The sequence below is a fragment of the Ceratotherium simum genome, chromosome 7, assembly GCF_057802395.1.
Source record: "Ceratotherium simum simum isolate JZ-2026a chromosome 7, ASM5780239v1, whole genome shotgun sequence".
In the NCBI taxonomy this organism is placed as follows: Eukaryota; Metazoa; Chordata; class Mammalia; order Perissodactyla; family Rhinocerotidae; genus Ceratotherium; species Ceratotherium simum.
The window spans coordinates 61,869,525-61,892,852 of NC_141906.1; the positions used below are offsets into that span (position 1 = coordinate 61,869,525).

The following is a 23,328-nucleotide window of genomic DNA, read 5'->3' on the forward strand; positions in this document are numbered from 1 at the left end:
ATGGGTTCTGGAGTCAGATACATCTGAATTGAAATACTGGCTTTGGGGGGCCGGCCTTGTGGCTTAGTGGTTAAGTGCGCGCACTCCGCTACTGGCAGCCTGGGTTTGGATCCTAGGTGCGCACCGATGCACCGCTTGTCCGGCCATGCTGAGGTGGCGTCCCACATACAGCAACTAGAAGGATGTACAACTATGACATACAACTATGTACTGGGGCCTTGGGGAGAAAAAGGGAAAAAAAGGAGGAGGATTGGCAATAGATATTAGCTCAGGGCCAGTCTTCCACAGCAAAAAAAAAAAAAAAAAGAGGAGGATTGGCATGGATGTTACCTCAGGGCTGATCTTCCTTAAAAAAAAAAACCAGAATGTATCAAAAAAAAATAAATAAATACTGGCTTTGTCATTACTAGTTGTGTACCTTAACATTTAAACTCTAGGAGACTAAAATTTTCTTACCTATAAATGGGGATAATTAAGAGTACCTATCTCATAGCACCATGGAAGTCAAATGAGGAAATGTATTTAAAAGCACTTAGCAGATAACAAATGCACAAAAAAGTTAGCTACTCATTTTAAAGATCACATGAAATTCAAATTCTTGCCCAAATAACAAAATATCTGCTAAGTGTCAAAGTATCAACTCACAGATTACTCTCCAGTTGCAAAGGGAAAAAACAACTTTACAAAGGATATCAGATCACCTCAGCCAAGTATGACAACCTGACATTATATCCCTCCTGAAGTGAGGTAATATAAAATATAGTGTATCATCTATGGAACATTCTTGCACATAATGATTACTTGAATATAATCAAGCAGTTAGACACAACTTCCAGTTTACAAGAAATATGGGACAAATAAAGGAACAAATTAAATGACAACACAAAGAAACCAGACAAATCCAAAATGTGGGCTGTAGTGGCCAGCCTCTAAGTTGGCGCGCCATGATATCTGCCTATATTGGTATTCGTACTCTTATATTCCCTTCCACACTATATTAGTGTTGGTCCTTATGACCAAGAGAATATGGCAGAAGTGACAGTATGTCACTTCCAAGAATAGGTTATAAAAATTACTCTTAGCTTTCATCTTGGTCAATCTGTGTGTGTGTGTGTGTGTGTGTGTGTGTGTGTGTGTGTGTGTGTGTGTGTGTGTGTGTGTGTGTGTGTGTGTGTGTGTGTGTGTGTGTTTCCCTTGGATTGCTTACTCTGGGGGAAGTTAGCGAGACCCACTTGGTAAAAGATTGCGGCCTCCTGCCAACAGCCACGTGCGTGTTATTGGTAGTGGATGCTTTAGCATCAATCAAGCCATCAGATGACTGCACTGCCAGCTGACGTCTTGATTGCAACCTGATGAGAGATTCTGAGCCAGACCCACCCAGCTAAATTGCTTCTAGATTTCTCATTCTCAGAAACTGTGTGAAATAACAAATGTTTGTTGTTTTAATTTCTAAGTTTGGGATAATCTGTTACACAGAAATAGACAACTAACATGTTGGCTCTTCTACAGACAAATCTATAATTTAGGACTAGTCTCTTCAAAAAGTTAACGAATAAGGATTTTAAAAAAAGTTGCAGGGACTGTCCTATATTACAAGAGACTAAAGAGACATGAAAACCAAATGCAATTGTGAGCCTTGATTTAAATTCTGTTTTAAAAAATGATAGCTATTAAAAAAATGTAGGGACTATTAGGACAATTTGAATATAAACATCCATTAGATAATATTAAGGAAATTTTAATTTTCTTAAGTGTGATAATGGTTTTGTTGTATAGAAGAATGCTCTATTTTTAGAAATTTTATGCTGAAATATTTTGATGAAAGCACTATGTCTGCAATTTAATTTCAAATGGTTCAGAAAAAAATATAGCTGTAGTGATACCTAGATGAATATAGATGAAAGAAATAGGGCAAATGTCAACAATTATAGACAAGATATAGGTATTGGATATATGAGTATTCATGGTACTTGTCTATAAACTTTTGTTTATGTTTAAAATTTTGCCTAATTAAAATGTTAGAAAACAACTGAATGTCCCTCCCAAAATTAAAGTTTTCTCTAATTGTCATTAGATTAAAAAATATTTCAGCCCAGTGAGAATTAAGTCCAGATTTCTGTACTACGGATTGTTGATATTCAGTTCAGAAATTTGCACAATTCCAAAACAAATGTATCAGAGCACCATTGCTGAAGCAGTAGTTCCACTTAAAAGTTATCCTATCTGTCCAATGTTTGCTGGAGGTTAAAAAATATAAAGTTGGTACTGATTTCTTCATCTTTTCCTGTTTTCATCTTATTTTCCTTTTCATAAAAAGCAGACAATTACTAAATCCAAGAGGAATTAGTCCATCTCTGTATCCAGGTGCACAAACATAACCATAAGCTCATTTTTATATAATAAATGAAGAACTTATGTGTTTATCCAAAACACAGGGGAGGAAAAAAAAACACAGTGAGGGAAAAAAACAGCAGGAGGACAAGGAATACGCATCCAGAAGTCAACTGAAAAAAGTCCTTTAAAACCAATGAGTTCATTTGCAAGTTTAGTAAAATTTTACTACTTATTATAACACTGATATGAAAATATTATCTGGGTGTAAGTTCTCAGTTTAAGAAAAATTTTCAGTGACACTCTCATCATTAACACATCCAAATTATACTTTTAAAAAACTGACACAGTTGAAACATTAATTTAGAATTTATTTCTATGTAAAGAACATTTTATATATTTCTACATCACACTGATGGATTTTTGTTTTTATGTCATGCATTTCTGATTGTTTTCAAAGCAAAGTAAATACTTTTTATTTAGTTTACATTTATTTAGTATAACATATAATTTAAAATATAAGTTTTACTTCACACCAACAGAAATTTAAATTAAAACCATCCTGATACATCATATCAACATACTTTGTTAGTGAGTCTGTGGCGGAAATAGAACTCTTCCACATCAGTGGTGAGAATGGAAATGGCAGAACCTTTACAAAGGGAAAAGATGGCAATATCTAGCAAAATTATATACAGCAATCCAAATTCTAAGTAGAAGTTTTTCACTGAAGGATCATTTATAGCAAAAGAATGAAAACAAAGCAATGAATCATTCATCAGTAAGGGACTGGCTGAATAAACCATGGTATATATAAGCAATGGATTATCAGGAAGCTGTAGAAAGAGAAGGAAAATATCTCTATATACTAGTATAAGTGATCATACAGATATATTGTTATGTAAAAAGAGTGGGGTGAAAAGCAAATAGTATATTACTTAAGAAAGAGGATAAATATATATATATTCATATCTGCTTATATAAAAAATTGATTTTTGAAGTTACCGATGGCAAAGGAAAAAAAAAACAAGGTTAAAGAGACAGAAATAGAAACTAAACTTCTTTGAATATAATTTGTTTTAATAGATTCAACTTGTACTATATAAATATTTACATAATTATAAAATTTTATAGTTTTTATTTATACAATAAAATTTTATAAAACTATAAAAATAAAATTAAAACAAATTAGCCCAAATAGCCACATAGAGAAAAACTGTTCCAAGTGACTTTAAAAAACAGTAATATGAACGTACATCACTACTGGGATATGCCAGAAAGATAAATAATTGCTTAAAATAACCAAACTATTTTCAGTATCATATTGGTGGTGGTAGTGTTGATAATGTTATTCTGAAACTGTGGTGTATATATTGTAAGGTAATGTGAATAATTATATAATATTCTAATTCCTACATTCTCAGAGTCATTGAGAGTGGTATTCTCAGCATGAAAAAAAGGAAACAAGAATATAATATGGACTAGGTTACATAAAACACCTGTAGTCCTGAATCTGAATTAGAAATCAATTTATATTCAATTATCACATATTTTGTCTCTAAAGAAGATATATTCTTCTTATGATATCCACCAAAAAGACCTAGAAGTGAGGACCAACCTAATGGCAATCAATGCCCATAGTGCCCAGATTATAGTCTTGGAGAAATACCTGATTTCCAGTCTAAGGCAGGAAACGCACAAGATGAACCAAGAACATCTTGTCATATTAAAATCACATTTTTAAACAACCCATATATCAATGAAGAAATTGAAAGAAAAATTGGAAAGTGTTTTCAATTGAAAAGGAAAACACTACATATCAGAATTCATGGGATGCCACTGAAGTGGCCCTTAGAGAGAAAGTAATGCTATTCAATGCCTATATTAGAAAAGAAGAAAGATCTGAAAACAACTATCTCAACTTTCACCTTAAGAAACTTAAGAAAAACAATAGTAAATTAAACCCAAACAAGCAGAAGAAAAGTAATAATCAAGATCAAAGTGGAAATCACTGAAATAGAAAACAGAAAAGCAATGGAAAAATTAACGAAACCAAAACCTGGTTCCTTGAGAATATTGATAAAAGTTGTTAAACCTTTGCTAGATGGATCAAGAATAAAAGAGAAAAGTCACTAATATTACTACAGTATAATATACTCATATTAGAATTACTAATATTAGAAATTTGAGAGAAAAATCTGTACAGATTCTACAGATGTTAACAGGATAATAATGGAATATTATAAAGAATTATATGGCTATAAATTTGACAAATTAGATGAAATGGAAAAATCCTTGAACTACATAATCTATCACAGTATACTCAAAAAGAAATAACCTGAATAGTCCTATTAAAGAATTTGAATATGTAGTTGAAGCCTTCCCACATAACAAACAAACAAACAAAACTCCAGGCTCAGACAGCTACCAAACATTTAAGAAAGAAATAATACTAATCTTACACAAATTCTTCCAGAAAACGGAAGGGGAGAAATTTCCGAACTCATCCATAGAGGCTAGCATTACCCTGAGACCAGAGCCAGACAAAGACATTACAAGAAAAGAAAACTATGGACCAACATCTCTCAGGAACACACACGCAAAAATTCTAAAAATACTCTTCAGCACACTGAATTCAACAATATATGAAAAGGATAATATGCCATGACCAAGTGGGGTTTATCTCAAGAATGCAGAGTTGCTTTAACATTCCAAATTCAATCAATATAATTCACATATTAACAAATTAAAAACAAAAAAAATCATATGATCATATCAATAGATGGTGAAAAAGCATTTGACAAAATTCAACACTCATTCATGACAAAAAGTCAACAATCTAGGAATAGAAGTGATTCCCTCTTTCCTCTTAATATGAGGAATAAGACAAAGATGTTCACCATCACCAGTTCTCTTCAACACTGTAGTGCAGATTTTGGCCAGAGAAAACAGGCACGAAAAGGAAATAAATGGCATTTAGTTTGGAAGGAAGAAGTAAAACTATCCTTGTTCGCAGACAACATGATAGTCTATGTACAGAGTTCAATAGAACCAACAAAAAATCTCCTAAAACTAATAAGTGAATTTAGCAAGGTTGCAGGATAGATAATGTACAATGTACAAAAATCAGTTGTATTTCTACACACAAGCAACAAACACTTGAAAAAAGAAAAACTTAGGGGTAAATATGATGAAATATGTAAAATACCAGTACACTGAAAACTATAAAACACTGGTGATAGATATTAAATAAGACCTAAATAAACGGAGAAATATATCTTGTTCATGTGTTGGAAGACTCAATATTGTTAAGATATCAATTCTACTCTAATTGAACTACAGATTCAGTGCAATACCAATCAAAATCCTAGTAGGTAATTTGCAGAAATCATACAGAGTATGCTTTCCAATTACAATAGAATTACATTAGGAATCAATAACAGAAAGACATCAGGAAAGTCCTGAAATATCTGGAAATTAAACAACACAAAACAATAACCGTGGGCATCAGAAGAAATCACATGGAATTACAAAACATTTTGAACTAAATGAGAACGAAAACAACATATCCAAATTTGTGGTATGCAGCTGTAAAGCAGTGCTTGGAAAAAATTTCTCATTTTATAAAAGATGAAAGGTTTAAAATCAATAATCCACATTTCCACTTTAAGAAGTTAGGAAAAGAAAAAGAAAAAAATATGAAACAACCATTTCAGACACTGGACAACAGGAGTGCAGAACAGTGATTCTTAAGAGAAGGGAAACAAATTAGATAAGCCCTAAGATAGTCCCAGATTGATGCCTAGAGAGAAATTCCACTCCACAGTGCAGGGAAGAGGAAGCCAAAGACAGCTCAGCTTGAGGGGAGACAGCTGAGAATTCTAGGAGGCCAGAGTGGCTAGAATTCACAAAACAGGGTACCAATGAGGAAAAATCTGCCTAGGGACAGAGCTCCGAGATTTGCAAAGGGTTCCACTCAAGTTTTCATCTGAGAACCAATCAATGCATGTGTAGGAGGAAACGACCTGAGGCTGGGGAAATAATCACCAGAAAAAAAGAGGTAGAACAATACCCTGAACTCACAGGGGTGGAAATTGTTCATGTTCCCAACAGCGAAAGTGGAGAAACCTCACTAATATAACGAGCATTGAGTGAAAGAGGATATGATTGTTTATGCAGAAAATCCTAATGAATCTACCAAACAATGCTTCTAGAACTAGAAATCGAGAATTTAATAAAGTTGCTGATTACAATCATCTAAATAAATATATATATATATTTTCTATATACTAGAAATAAATAATTGGAAGTTGAAATTTAAAAGCTGTACCACTCAATAGCACGAAACAATATAGGGATATAGGATAAATCTGACAGAATATGTGCAAGACACTGAAAACTATAAAATATCGTTGATAGAAATAAAAGCAGACTGAAATAAATGTTAAGAGATACCGTGTCCATGGATGGGAAGACTCAACATTGCTAAAATGTCGATTTTACCCACATTGATATCAATGAAATTCAACCATCATTAAAATCGCAGCTACATTCTTACAGAAATTGTCAAGCTGATTAAAAAATTTACATGACAGCTTATAGGACCTAATACCAAAACAATTTTGAAAAATAAGAACAAAGCTGAAGCATTGGCACAACCTGATTTAAAACCATATTCTAAAGCCACAGTAATCCAGACAGTGTAATACTAGAATGAAGAACAGAATAGAGTCCAGAAGCAGACACAAATTTACAGAGCCAAATGATTATTTGACAAAGGTGCAAAGGCAATTAAGTGGGGAAGGATAATCTTTTCAAAAACTGTGCTGGAACAATTGGATGGCTATATACAATAAAAATGTACATCAACGTGATCTCACATGATATACAAAAATTAATTCAAAATGAATCATAGCCCTAAATGTAAAATCTGAAACTATAAAAATTTTAAAATAATACATAGAAGGAAATTTTGACCTTGGGTCTAGAAAAAAAAATCTTTTAATAGAACACAGAATGCACAAAAATGTAAAAGAAAAAAATGATAAATTTCATCAAAATTTGAAACTTGGCTCTTTAAAATACATTGTTATTAGAATGAAGAGGGAAGCTACATAGTAGGAGAAAATATTCACAAAACATATGCTCAACAAGGGACTTATATCTAGAACTGCTCTGCAAACAGAATTTTCTGAGATTAAGGAAATATTTTATATCTGCACTGTCCAACAGATATTCACTATTCATATGTGACTAAATGAGCACCTGAAATGCGGCTAGTGTGGCTAGGGAACTGAATTTATAGTATTTAATTTTAATTCATTTAAATTGCCTTTGGTTAGTGACTGCCATACTCGGCAGCACAAATCTGTAATTTATAAAGAATACTTAAAACTCGACAATGAGACAAACAACCCAATAAAAAACGAATAGGAGATTTGAATTGATACTTTACCAAAGATGATATATGGATGCCAAACAAGCCCACGAAAAAACGCATAACTTCATCAGTAATCAAAGAAATACAAATGAAAACCACAAAAAGATATGGTACACATATAAGAGTGGCTAAAATTTTAAAAAACTGACGATACTAAATGTTGGTGAAGATGTGGAGCAATAGGAACTTTCACACACTGCTAGTGGGAATATAAAATGGTATAACCTCTTTGGAAAACAATTTGGCAGTTTCTTAATACATCTGCCATACAACCCAGCCATTCTACTTCTTGGTACTTAATGGAGAAATAAAAAGGAAATAAAAGCACACACAAATACTTGTACATAAATGTGCAAAGCACCTTTACTTTTAATCACAAAACTGGAAAAGTCCCTACCAGCAGGTGAAAAGAGTAAACAAATTGTATACTCACACAGTGCAATGCTACTCAGAAATAAAAAGTAACATGGTATTTATATAAAATTCTCAGAAATGCAAACTGACCTATAGTGACATTAAGTAGGTCATTGATTGCCTGAGGACAGGCTGGTAGGGGAGCAGGAAAAAATAGATTACAAAGGCACAAGTGGTAACTTTTGTAGGTTATGGAAATGTTCATTATCTTGATTGTAGTGATGGTTTCATGGGTGCATAATATGTCAAAACTTAAACTGCACACTTCGACTATGGGTACTTTATTGTACATAATTATACTCCAATAAATCTTAAAAAAAATAAATGAATTAGAAAGTGAACACACAATAAAGAAATGCAACAAAATCAAAAGCTGGTTCTTTGAAAAGAAACATAAAATTGATGTACCTCTAGCTAGACTGATCTTAAAAAAAAAGAATTTGGAAATTACTAATATCAAGAATGAAAGAAGGAATATCATTACAGTTCTTACAGACATTAAAAACATAATAAAAGAATATTATGCATAACTTTGTGGCAATTAAATTGACCACCAACTTAACGGACCTGGGGTAAAATGGACACATTCCTTGAAATAAACAGATTACCAAAATTGACTCAAGAAGGAATAGAATACCCAAATAGAAAGACAAATAACCCAACTAAAAATGTTCTAAGTTTCAAACAGAATATTCTGAAAAAAGATACACAAATGGCAAACAAACATATGAAAAGATGCTCAACATCATAAGGGAAATGCAAATGAAAACCATGAAGAGCCATCTCTACACACTCATTAAGATGGCTATAGTCAAAAAGATGGAAAATAACAAGGGTTGGTAAGGATGTGAAGAAATTAGAACCCTCAGATACTGCTGGTGGGAATGTGGAATGGTGCAGATGCCTTGGAAAATAGTTTAGCAGTTCCTCAAAAAGCTAAACATAGAGTTATCATACGACCTGACAACTCCACTCCTAGGTATATATTCCAGAGAAATGAAACATATATCCACCCAAAAACTTGTACATGAATGTTCACAGCAACATTACTCTTAATAGTTAAAAGGTGGAAATAACCCAAATGACCATCAATGATGAGCGAATAAACAAAATGTGGTATATCTATCCATATAATGGAATATTATTTGACAATTAAAAGTAATAAAGTATCGATACAAGCTACAACATGGATGAACCTTGAAAACATGCTAAGTGAAAGAAGCCAGTCACAAAAGACCACATAGTGCATGACTGCATTTATATGAAATGTCCAGAAGAGGCAAAGCTATAGAGACAGAAAAGAGATCCGTGGCTGCTTAGAGCTTGAGATAGGGGAAGAAAGGACATGAGAGAGAATGAGGAATGACAGCTAATGGCTACAGGGTTTCTTTTAGGAGGGGATGAAAATGCTTTAAGATTGTGGTGATGGCAGCACAACTCTGTGAATATACTGAAAACTACTGAATTGTATATTTTAAATGGGTGAATTATATGGTATGAACTGTATCTCAATAAAGCTTAAAGAAAGAAAGAATGAATGTCATCTGGCCCCTTTTCCAACAAATTAAATGATCTGAGGAATGAGCATTTTCACTTATAAATGGGAACAGTATCTGTTTCCATCTTTCCACCTCTAGCTGTAAGAATACATCAAAGGTACACAGGAGAAACATTCTAGAAAGCTAGTTTCATAACTTGAAGATGACTGTATTGGTTATCTACTGCTGCATAACTAATTACCCCAAAACACAGTAGCTTAAAACAACAAACATTTATTTCCTCACACAGTTTCTAAGGGTCAGGAACCAGGGAATGGCTTAGCTGGGAGGGTCTGACTTAGGTCTCTTAAGAGGTTATAGGCAAGCTGGGGCTACAATCTCTGAAGACTTGAGTAGGGTTGGAAGATCCACTTCCAAGCTCACTCATGTGGCTTTTGGTTGAAGGCTTCAGTTCCTTCCCTTACAAGTCTCTCCAAAGAGCTGCTCAGGACATGGCTTCCTCCAGAGCAAGTGATCAGACACACAAAGAGAGTGTGAGAGCAAGTGAGAAAGAAACTCAGTCTTTCATAACCTAATCTCGGAAGTGACATTTTTGCCATAGCCTATTGATTACACAGATCAATTCTGATACAGTGTGGGAGGGGATTAGACAAGGGTGTGAATACCAGGAGGTAGGAACCATTGGGGCCATTATGGAGGCTGGCTACCAAAGTGACATTATGACAATAAATAGACCAAAGATCCCACATAAGCAAATGCTTGACCTCTCCACTGCAAGGCGATAAAGGGGGTACTTATTCCTCAGTAGTGTGACACACTCTTGGAGATGTTTTAAGAGTTGTGATAAAAGAGTTTGCTAGGACTGTTCATACCATTTTCCATTCTCCCTGTGACAGAGTTACAGTTAGCATAAAGAAACACAAAACTGTAGAGTTGGGGCTGGTGGAGGAAGCACATAAAGGATTTTGTCAATTTCACTCTCCACCTCCTCCCTACCATTGACAGTTGGGGAAAGAGTCCTAGTTGCAGAAAGGCTAGATGACTCTATCAGGGTCATTCAGTGATAGAGCAGGGAGGAGAATCCATTTTCTGTGTCTTCTCATTACACCAGGAGCTATGCATCAGAGAACCAATGGCAGTGACTCATAATACAGATGACGTGTTAAACTCATAAGCATTAAATCAATATACATTAAACAGCTGGTCACTCCAGAATTTACATTTCTCTGTGTGGTTTCCCGACACTGGCTGTGTAACTTTCTCAGGCAGCAGTGGACTCTTCCCCCTCTTTCTACTCCAACTGAGAGTTGACCTACTTGGCCAGGGGAAGAAAAGAATCACTCATTCAGCTCAGCTAATATTTATAGAATATCTGTTCTATACCCAACACTGAACACGTAGATTTGAAGAGTAGAAAACACATCCCTTCACTCAAAAAGCAGATAGTCAAGTTGAGAAGACAAGACTTAAACCTGAAACACTAAGAAAATTAGACATCACGTGACAGGGCAGCACAAAGATTATTTTTAATGATTTTATTTAACGAAAGCTTAAATAACTTACAATGTGCCAGATACATCATACTATTAACTCTTTCAATCTCCTATGAGGTTATCCTCATTTTACAGATGAGGAAAGCGAAGCCTGAAGAGGTTAAGGAACTTGCCCAAGTTCTCATGCCTGGTAAGAAGAAGGGCCAGATTCAAACCCAGGTAGATTGGCTCCTGAGGCTGTACTTTCTTTCTTTTTTTTGTGAGGAAGATTAGCCCTGAGCTAACATCCGTTGGCAATCCTCCTCTTTTTGCTGAGGAAGATTGGCCCTGGGCTAACATCCATGCCCATCTTCCTCTACTTTATACTGGACGCTGCCACAGCATGACTTGATAAGCGGTGCGTTGGTCCGCACCCGGGATCCGAACCTGTGACGCCCGGGGCCACCAAAGCTGAGCTTGCGAACTTAACTGGTACGTCACTGGGCCGGCCCCCTGGAGTCCGTACTTGCTTAACCACCATAATATGAAGGTTCTTAATAACAGTAACAATTCTTCTTCTTCTTCCTTCATATGTCCTTTTCTCAGGGTTCTGAAGGAAAGTCAATCATGAAATTCCAAAGCTCCTCTGAGCAATCCTAGCTTTCAAGCTGTACAGGGGAAGGGAGTATCTAACCCAACATAGTCAAGATGTCTTAGGACAGCGTGCTAACCCTGTGGAGAGGGGTGATGAAGGATGAATACACATTCACTAGTGAGTGCCAAAATTAAAGATAAAATTGAATCAATTAGCAATTAGCAAATTAGGCTATAGTTGGAACGAGGAAATTAAATGGATATACTGTTCTGCAAGTGCAAAAATAAATTATTTTGACCCTGTCAAAGCCCACTAGAATGTGGAGAGACTTAATATAATCTAAAGATTTCCTCCCAGGATCTTATGTAGGAAAAAAGGACAACCGGAACAGATGTATTTGATCATTTTTAGAGAATATGAAAAGTAGGCTGAAAAGAATAAAGTGATATGTGGGCCTGGGAAGACTTTTCCTTAACAAAGCAACTAATTCCATTTTGGTAAAAATTTGCCAACTTTGCCACCTTATAAAGCAATTGCTGTCTCTTTCCTTTACATCTGAATTTTACAACTTGGGAAAATGTTCCTCGCAAGGAAAGAAGGCAATTTGCAGACTGCTAGCAATCTTCATGTATTAAATTTCTACTTTGTGTTTTTCTCATCACATACTTTGAATCATCCATGAGCCTCTCAATTAAAACCTCAGAACACACTGTCCAAAACTGTAGGAATAGGCCTTATGGAGAGCCCACTGGCATGTAATGCAAGGTAGCACAATGAAGAGTGTTTGGCACAGGTTTTTTTTTTTTTTCTAAAATAACATGTCAGTAACGTTTATTGTGATTTTGAAAATGTTTTAAAGATTTTTTTAAAATTCCTCTAAAATTCAAAATTTTATTTAAAAGTCTTATACCAAGAAACTGTATGTACCTAGGTACAGAAGGTTTAGAGAATTCCAAATGAAAGTCTAGTAACTTCTCTTTCAAATTGACTTTTCCTTTAAATTTTATCAGACTGTTACCACAACTATCTTAGCATCACAGCATGAGAGTGGTCTTTATGAGGTCACTCAGTTCATTCCAATTACCACATCTGGAAAGTTCACACCAAATTATCATAGGTAGAGGTGGTTTTTCATTCTGTTATGAATGTGCCTTTGACCACAACCCTTAGCAAACTACTCCAGGATATAAATGTACTCTTTGCATTTGAAAGTGTAGTAAGTTATCAGCCACTTTAGACTGATATTAAATTATGATGCTAACATAGAGAAAAAAAGAAATGGAATGATGAGGAATTTGTAGAACACAATGGCAGACAGTTTGAGTAGGACAATGTTAGCATGAGTGTGTGTGTGTGTGTGTGTGTGTGTGTGTGTGTGTGTGTGTGTGTGTGTGTGTGTGTGTGTGTGTGTGGTCATGCATAACAGGAGTGAACTGACCAAAAGGAAGTAGAAGCCAGTCAGCAAACAGCTGCTTTCCTAGTTCTCCAAAGCCGCCTGATTTGGCCCTCTCTCCCTCGCATCCTTACCCCAAACCAGCCAATACTATATGTGTCTAACCTTGATTCATAGCTTTGGCATATATGAATCTCCTAGAACCTCTTCATCTCAAGTGGCCGAGCAAACCAGGTCAATCCTCCATGTCTCAAGCCTTTATTTCCCAGAATCATTCTACGCATACTTCGAACTTCTGTCTAGGGGGACTGCAAGAATTGTCAGGGTCTACCAAGAATAAATTCAAAATGTTCTGAGCTAATCTTGCTTCAGGCCAGACCTAGAAATATAATTGTTTTGCTAAAATGAATTTAATGAATTTAATATTAGAATGTAGTTGGATTCTAGACTGCATCTTTCATCTTTTTTATTTCCTATCTGCTATGGTCCTCAAAGAGTCTCTCCACCAGGATAACATGTATTTCTATTTCTGTTGTTACTACTGCTACTACTAGCGGTAATAATAAATAAATAGCCTTCACACATATAGCACTGATTATGTGCTAGAGACTACGTTAAGAACTTTACATATAAGACCCATTTAGTCTTCCTTACAACCTAATGAGGTAGGTTTTGTTATTATCCCTGGTTTAAAGACTTATCCAAGATCATACAGCTCATAAGGGGCAGTATCAGGAATCAAACCTGGCAATTTGGCTCCAGAATCTATGCTGGATATTAGACACAATATCATACTCCTTTTGTTTGTGTAATGCCAAGGCTATTCTATCAAGGCCAGAGACCTGGGTTTCTAGTCCCATCTCTGATGCTATAATCAACTGTGTGACCTAGGGCAAGCCTCTGACTCCATTCCACCATATAATGAGCCAGGCTCAATGATTTGCTTCTATGCTGCAATGATAAAGTAGGTGCTTTGCATTAACAAAGTTGACTGCTGGATGAGTCAGGAGGTTTAAAGCTTGAAAATGAAATATATCTAAGGGAAAGAAAGAGGCAACCAATAATAACTAAGTCAATCTTCTAAGCATTTTCACATTTTATATTCTATGACACAAGCATTAGATTCATATTTTACAGAGGAAAACACTGAGACTCAGAGATTAGGTAATTTATCCAAGGTCAAACAGGAAATCAGGATGGAGAGCCAGCATTTGAATTCGGCCACAGACCAAGTGCTTTCTGCCGTACCACAATGCTTCCCTAGCATTGCCTTTCTCTCCTCTTAAGAGCAGTAAGCAGAGATTTACAAGGTAATATATATAAAGTACCCAGCACAAAGTCTTGCAAACAGCGTACACATAATACGTTAATTTGGAGGTGAGGACGGAGACAGACAGGTGAATAACAACTTAAAGAGGCTAATAGATTGTAACAAAACAATCTGTGTATATTTTTGTGTAACTTCTACAAGGTGGGCTGAATACCATATCAAAACAAGTAAATAAAATTCCCAGAAGGAAAGTTTGCATGACTTGAATTTATCCCTAAGTAAACAATGAAGAAATACCACAAGAATGCCAATATATGTGGTATTTCTAGACCACATACATGAATTCTTGTGGTATTTTGCTGCATGAAATAACTTCCTAACAATAACTCAGAGTCATTTTGTTAAAAGGAATCTCCCTTTTTCCCTAGCCAGAAATTCACAAATAACACCAACGAACAAGGAAAGTCTTTTATGTATTGGCTACTTAAAGAAGGGCAGGAAAGTCAGAAAGTACCGTGCTAACTTATTGAATTCCTATTTTGGTTGGGAAATGGAGTCACTTGCTCATTCACTAAGTCATCCAACAAATAATAATTGAACACCAGGTAGGTACAAGGCATTATTTTATTAATAAATGGCAGGGACATTAAAGGGTGTCATGTTTGACATAAACAGTGATGCCAGTGCAGTGGGATGAGTGTTGGACTGAAAGATACACAAGGTGCTATAGGAACATGAATGTTAGAGGGTTAGAGGAGTTCCTGAAGGAAGTGACAATTGAGCCAGTGCTAGAGAGTACAGTGTATAGGAAACTGCAAGCAATTAAGAATGATTAGAATTCAGAATATGTGCAGTAAAGTCTTTTTATTTGTTGAATTTCAACAAATCATAATTATATAGCCCTAGAACTAGTAGAAAGGTTTTAACAGATAATAAGTTCAACACTCTCATTTTACTTTTAAGGAAACTAAGCCCTCTAAAACAGGTGACCAGGGGCCGCCCCGTGGCTTAGCAGTTAAGTGTGCGCGCTCCGCTGCTGGCGCCCCGGGTTGGGATCCTGGGCACACACCGACGCAAAGCTTGTCAGACCATGCTGTGGCAGCGTCCCATATAAAGTGGAGGAAGATGGGCATGGATGTTAGCTCAGGGCTGATCTTCCTCACAAAAAATAAATAAGTAAATAAAATAAAATAGGTGACCAGATTCTTACCAGGAGGATGACTATTACATGATATGAGGTCATCCTTAAACACAGAACTGAACACTATTGTGCTTGAGTAAGAACAGCAGAGTGCAGCCATAATATAATTACTTAGAGAAATCACCTCCAGCTGATCTGAATGGTGTCCACACACAAAAAAATATTAAACTCTCTAAACTGCCTCTCCTCACGTACTCTATGGGCTGGTAAAAGAACATTGGAGATAAAACTATGTTTAACAACACATAAACCTAGTTAACTCACCAGTTAACCCAGCTCTTTCCTCCTCTCTTAAACCTAGCTCTTGTTCATTAAATTCAGTAAAAATTCAGCAACAGCTGTTAAATGAAAGGATTCTTTGAACTTTCCAATGGATGTTTGCTAAACTTTGGACAGAAGCTTCATCATCTACAAGTCATTAATTACTAAGTAACACCTTAACTAGGGGACAACAGTAGAAATAGTAAGGTTCTACTGCAAAGCCAAAATCAACTATCAGTGTAATTCAAGAAATATGAAATGCTATAGTGATTCTGTATTTAATTCAAGAAATACGCAATGCTAATAAATAAAACACTCTATTTCTTTGCTGTCTCCACCCACACTGTACACGAATCTTTTACAGGTTAGTTCTCATGATATTACATTTAAAGAGATAGTAAAGATTCTTTTTAGGTACTAGAATTTTGCTGTATAAAGTTCTACTTGAAACAGGTGTGCTATCAGCTTGGACTTTAGAACTTTTCATGCTTCCTGGGTGTAAGTGATAGAAAAGCACAATTCTAATTATGAAAATTTGAGTTATTTTTAACAAGTTTGGAAAAAGAAGTGATTCACTTTATAAAACAATTCACTACAGGATTTCTTTAAATAGCAAGTTCATTAATAATTAATAAAAATTTGATTTATATAACCTTTCAGGAACATACATTATATAAAGATGGACAAAATTCAAAGACTGTCTTGAATGGTTTTATAATAGGATTTGATCTCCAATTTTTAAAAAATGTGCAAGACTTGAAAATGGAAAGAACTAACACATCAATGTTAAAGTAGGAATTTAAACAGTAGGGAAAGCAAATAAAAATTCTAATCACATTTGCATAGACAAAGGTTTAGAAGAACATACAAATGATTAATAGTGGTTACCCCTGGGGATGAAGTGGGGACTTTTTGTTTTATAACGTCCACATTGTTTGTTTTATAAGAAATACGTACTATAATTCTGTACTTTTTTTTTTTTTTTTGTGAGGAAGATCAGCCCTGAGCTAACATCCGTGCTAATCCTCCTCTTTTTGCTGAGGAAGACCGGCTCTGAGCTAACATCTATTGCCAATTCTCCTCCTTTTTTTTCCCCCCAAAGCCCCAGTAGATAGTTGTATGTCATAGTTGCACATCCTTCTAGTTGCTGTATGTGGGACACGGCCTCAGCATGGCCGGAGAAGCGGTGTGTTGGTGCACACCCGGGATCCGAACCCCGGGCCACCAGTAGCGCAGCGCGTGCACTTAACCGCTAAGCCACGGGGCCGGCCCTGTACTTTCTTAAAATTCTGTTTCATTATTCGTTTTTTAAAATTGTTATTTTTCATTGCCATAGTGGTTTTCCACCAAGAGTGTATCACAATCAAAAATGAAGAGTTTTTCAAAAAACGCAGATGCCTGGATCCCACCGGAGAATACTGACTTAGAAAGGCTTGGAAACCACCAGACTAAATGACCTTTCGGTTCTTTCCAATCCTGAGATGACATTACTTACAAATATTCTGTACACATTCAACACCCAATAGCTTTTTTTTGGGGTACATATTAACCACCCAACACTACACAGAATAAAAGTATTATTTCTGTAAGATAGATGAAGGTCCTGTTTCCCCAGTACTATACACTCAGAGTCCTGATCTAGAGAAACTCATAGGAAATAAACTGACATTAAAACATATACAATTTAAACTTAAATAAACTTTTGCTGTGGTTATTTTGACATAAAACCTATATGTCACTATTTCTGAGGCAGGAATTTGGGGAACTGGCTCTAATGTAAGCACCAATTATTGCAGAGGTGATGGGGAGGCAGAATTGAGAAGGGACATGGTTGAGTACTATCATATTAGTTTTCTAACTCAAAACAATCCCAGTAAGTCAGGTAAGTGTGAGCATCTTCCCTAACCTGACACTTCATCTACATCAGTTGTCTTCAATCCTATCAGACCCAATGCCCCTTTGTTACATAAAAGTCTATGCATATTCATTTACTTCAATTCCTCTTTTTCTATCCTAAAATAAAATTCAGATATTTAACAGATTTTCAAAACTGTCAATAAAATACCCTAAAAGTAATATAAAGGAAAATGAAATAAATAAATTATGTATTTCAATATGTATATGCTCAGGCATGACTAGACCAAAAGACAACGAATTAGTTGGATGCTTATATCTACTTATAATTAACATATTTAAATTCAAGTGAAGGAGGATGGTAAGAAACCATTCCAAGCAACAAGTACAGGAAAATGAAGTAAAGCCAAATGATTTTCTGAAATAGTTCCAAACAATACAAAGTACAATTATCTCTTGATACACAAAGTAGCTGCATTTCTGGAAAAAAATTTATATATAAAATAGAGTTAGGTTACAGGCATAGATAATTATATACAGTGTTTTTTTTCCCCCTTCACAAATAATGCCATACATTGGACATTCAAAAACTGTGCAGAAACCACACAATTCTTTGTTATGTAGCATGCCCGTTGCATTACATGATGTCTAGCATCTCTGGCCACTGCCCACTAAACCACTGAGACAAACGCAAATGCTCCACAAAATTCTAAAATGCCCCCTAGAGGTCAGTACTATCTTGCTGAGAACCACTGGTCTATATAAACTTTCGGTATCTACATGTATACTGTTATAGATCCTTGCCCTGGATTAGGGGGTAGGTGGGTCACTATTGATCCCTGCTTCTCCGATATAAGGGCTACTTTTAATTGAAAAGCCTAGCACACATCCATCCCAGAAGCTTCCAACAAGAAATTTTACCTAAAACTGTTTATCTGTTTTAAAAAAAGTAGATAATCAAGCTATATTTTTTTGTGTGAGCAAGACTGGTGCTGAGCTAATATCTGTTGCCCATCTTCCTCTTTTCTGCTTGAAGAAGATGGTCCCTGAGCTAATACCTGTGCCAATCTTCCTCTACTTGGTATATGGGATGCTGCCACAGCACAGCTTGACGAGCAGCGTGTAGGTTCACGCCTGGGATCCAAACCCTTGAACCCCAGGCCGCTGAAGCAGAGAGAATGAACTTAACCACTATGCCACCGAGCCAGCCCCAATAAAGCTATTTTTACATATATAGTAGAATTAAAGACAGATGTACTGAGAATTCTGCCTCCTCTCTCTACCTCCACTAAAAAATACTTTCTCCTGAGTTTCTAGGTAATAAAGGTCAAACTGTAAAGATATAACCATTCTCTTTTATCCAAATAAAATAATCCAAAAGTCATTTATATATGGCACTGAAATGTATTAATATATTATTTATTTAGCAGAAGAAATTCTTCCTAATTAAATTCTGATTAGGCATCTGTTAAAAGTAATTTACATTTCCTGGTCAACCCAATGACTAAAACATGTCTTTTAGGGGCCAGCTGGAGAGCTGCCTGAGTCTGAGAACTTGTTGAGTACTAAGAAGAGAGGGACGGGGCCGGCCCTGTGGCTTGGTGGTTAAGTGTGCGCGCTGCAATGCTGGTGGCCTGGGTTCGGATCCCGGGTGCGCATCAAGGCACCACTTCTCCATCCATCCTGAGGCCGAGTCCCACATACAGCAGCAACTAGAAGGATGTGCAGCTATGACATACAACCATCTACTGGGGCTTGGGGGGGAAAAAAATAAAATAAATAAAATCTTAAAAAAAAAAAAAGAGAGGGACGTAAGTATTTTGAAAGTTTCACTAATTGGGATTTAGCTATATAATTATTTTTGTCACTGAAAACAATGTCCTGCCTTCATATAGATTTTATGTTAAACGAGCACATCATTCATAGAAATATCAGACATACTCTTACTTTAAGTAAAGGCGATAAGGACTTCACTTTATGTAAAAGGATTCACAGATTAGAGGAAAAGCATCAGAGGATTCGTTTGAATATAAAAACCCTTCTGAGTTAAAATGCCATTTGAAAATTAGTGAATAAATTAATGATTGACTAGCCACTCAATTTCTACACTTTATGAAAGACTTTCTTAAAATGTCCATTGAAATAGTATTTAGACTCAACAGGTGAAATGGTCATTTCAATAGATATTTAGCCTGTTTTTCCACTTCAGATTTCACTAATTAATTCACTAATTTTAACCAATAATGCCTAAAAGAAATCAACATTCCATTTCTTAATAATCTTAATCTCGTTATCTTTCTTCATATCTAAAATCAGTAAAAACTTGCCTTAAACCGATGCACAGGCATCACCTTAAGATAAAAAAAATAAGCAAAGGTTTGTGCATAACCAAACATGTATGGTCGTTAAAATTACTCATCTTTTAGTATTCTGACTTCCAATTGTTTCTATAAATAAACTTTAGCAATATGTGGAATTTGCATGTGTATCTACTACGTGGTGTGAGATATCAGTTTTGAATCAGTTTTAAACCAACTGATTACAGGTACCACTCTAAAGGCTTTATGATTCACATAAAGAATAGGCCTTATTAAATAACCTCAGACCACAACTCATATTTTCTATTGTTAAACAGAGAATTCTGGTGCTGATAAGAAACAAAGAAACAACTCCACACATAAAAAAACACCAATACCAAATGTGTAATAGAAAGCTTTTCACTTACTTGGCACTAGGCCGCTTTTGTAGGGCTTTATCCAGGATAAGAGACGGAGCACTCCTCCTCCTTTCTGCTAGTGTTTTCATTTTCTGTTGAGAAAAAAAATCAAAATGAAGACCACATGGCTTGTAAAGTAAGTAAAGGCTGATTTTTGATCCAATTCAGCAGGTTTTGTGTTGCCTATCCCTGCCTACCAAGGAGTTTGCAATCTCATTATGGAGATAAAACAATAACATCTAAACTAGGAGAGTAAGTGTCAAAAAGTGGTATAAGCAATAAGTACTTTTTATGCTCAGAGAATAAGGAGGTTAAATGTTGACCAGAGTATTTGGGAAAAGCATCATCATAACCATTATCATCAGTTGCAGCTGACAGATACATTGCTTATTACGTGCCAGGCCCTATGCTAAAGGCAGGACTGGATTATCTCATGTATACTCCAAAATGTCATCAGAGTAGCTTCTACTATCTCTATTTCATAGGCAGGGTAGGCCCCACACTGGGCTTCAAGAAAAGACAGGATCTGAAGAAATCTAGTAAAGGGAGGAAAAGAAAAAAACAATTAAAGCAAAAGATGCAGACCAGATTCTTACACATTTAATAGAGCTTTAAATTTAAATATTTACACATTCGGGAATGCCTTCTTCCAAACAGATTTTTTTTTGCTGTAACTTAAAAAAAAAATAAGAACTTTCTTTTTCTTTTTTAAATGGTATATAAATATAGGATTAACTGGATAATTCAGGTACTCTGTTTCAGAGGACCTAAAATCTGTGGTAAATGAGGTTTTATTTAATTTGAATTATCCAGATGATTACTCTCTAAATGCAATCTTTTATATTTAACACCTGTAGCCAGAGTCAGAGGGCCTGCCACTGGCTATGGATGAGTAAAATTAACAATATAGTGACAAACAGCCTTGAGTGACGTTCAGGCTGTATCAACAAAGCCATTTTTCTGCTCTACCCTCTCACTCTATCCTGGCCAGAGGTCTCACTCACTGCCTGCAGGCCTAGGCCAGCCGTGCTTGGGAACTGGATGCTGCTCTAATAGGAACCACATAAAACTAACTGGCTCAGCGTCAGTGCTCATCACATGATTCATAAAGAACTGCTTCTTAGCTAGTAAAATCAAACCTAGATCCTAGCGTAGGAACAGAGAAGAATCATCCAGTGAGAAGCGGATGGTGGGCTTCTTTGGCACAATTCTTATCCCCCAAATTCACCATGCCCCAGGGATCTCTCCCCAATGATTGTTGTCACCTGTGCTATGGTCTCAGTGTTGCTGCTCCACCCATCAATCTTTTGGCTCACACGTGGAAACTATATGCCCAGATCTCCGTGGCATAGCTCAGACAGCAACTGAAGCCATTATATAAAACATTAATAAAGGATAGGGAACAAATGGGTAAGAAATATAGAATATCATACTTCTCAGTCAGGAATTATTAACCAAGAATCAGTTTCAGGGTGGGTTAAATTGTCTAAAAGTTTTTTTACATGATATGTATTTGGTGCCTTCCTTCTAGAGAGAAAGCCCAGTTTTCATCAGATTCCCAGAAAAGTCTGTAATCTCTCCCAACCCCAGTGATTTTGATAACCTATTTTATATATTACAGCTTGTCAGCCCCGTCCCACTGTTTCCATTAGTCGCACCTCTTGGGAAAGTAACTCTCAGGAATCTAACATTCTGAGGCTAGTGTGACCTCAGAGGTCTCAGGGAGCAGGGAAGTCTGGGAGATAAGTGTTTGTATTGCAAGGTCCAGCGGCCCATCCCCATGTGAAGAGTCTCAATAACTGGAAGATTGGACTGATTTTACTAAAAAAGGTGGCAGTTTGTTCATGTGCAGATTTTCTGCAAGGTTCTATTTCACCTTCAGGTCAGGGCTTGATTCCTACCCCATATCCTGACTGACTTTATTCAGGATTTATTTACTATGCTTTGAAATTTGACATGTGCCCAATCGTTTAAGCTTTACCTGGGCCCCTTACTCTCTGTCTGTTTTGACCTTGAGGGTCTGCTTAGCCTACCTTAGCAGGGGCCACGTTCCTGGGCCTATCTCAGCAGTGTTACTTCTGCTGCCCCTAACCCTCTGACACCATTGTCAGCAGATCCAAGCTCCTAAACTAGATCTTCATTAATATATGATTTCTAACACTGAGCTCCTTGGCTTTCAGGTTTACAAAGAATTTGGAAAGGGTTCAAAAGACAGACATAAAAATGATTTAAAATGTTTATATGGTGACTGAAAAACAATAATGTACAACTAAAATTTCACAATGTTATAAACTATTATGAGATCAATAAAAAAATGATTTAAAATGTGGAGAAAAGAAAGAGCCTATGAGAAAAGTTAAAATGATCTAAAATTCTTCATTTGGAAACAATAATAGTCTCTAAATTAATGCAGAGTTATAATATGGAGGATAGTAAGTGTCTTCCAAGGAAAATAAGGCAAAAAGAAACAAGGCTCAACCTTAGACTGAGAATTCAGGTTGACCTTGGGTAGTGATTCTTTGAGAAATCTACAAGAGCTGTGAACTAAATTGTGCACATAATTTCAAGGGGTTCAGAAACCCACACAACATGGATTCCTTAGGGAATCATGGACCCAGAATTTGAAACCTTATGATATAAGGAAATCTTTCTGAGAGTGACGGTTGTTAAACGTGACAATGGATAATCAAAGACGAGCGACAAATTTTCTTCTGTAAAGGTGCTTTTCAAGTAGGAGTTTTTCATGGGGACCTGATGTAGACGACCATTTGTACACACAGTAATTAGACTGTGTCTTCTTAGTTATAAAATTGTCAGAGGTATGATGAATTAAATGCACAGCGTATCCACTTCATCTAGTGGACTCATATTCAAGAGAATGC

General features: G+C 35.9%; 1 protein-coding gene across 1 annotated transcript in view; it reads right to left on the minus strand.

Annotated features, from left to right (window-relative positions):
• ARHGAP20 (Rho GTPase activating protein 20) overlaps positions 1-23,328 on the minus strand; it is a 116,114-nt gene that overhangs the window by 76,014 nt on the left and 16,772 nt on the right. Inside the window, exon 2 of the mRNA XM_004427353.3 lies at positions 20,456-20,538. Coding sequence (XP_004427410.1) covers positions 20,456-20,538 — 83 coding nt within the window. The remainder of the gene's footprint in view (positions 1-20,455; positions 20,539-23,328) is intronic.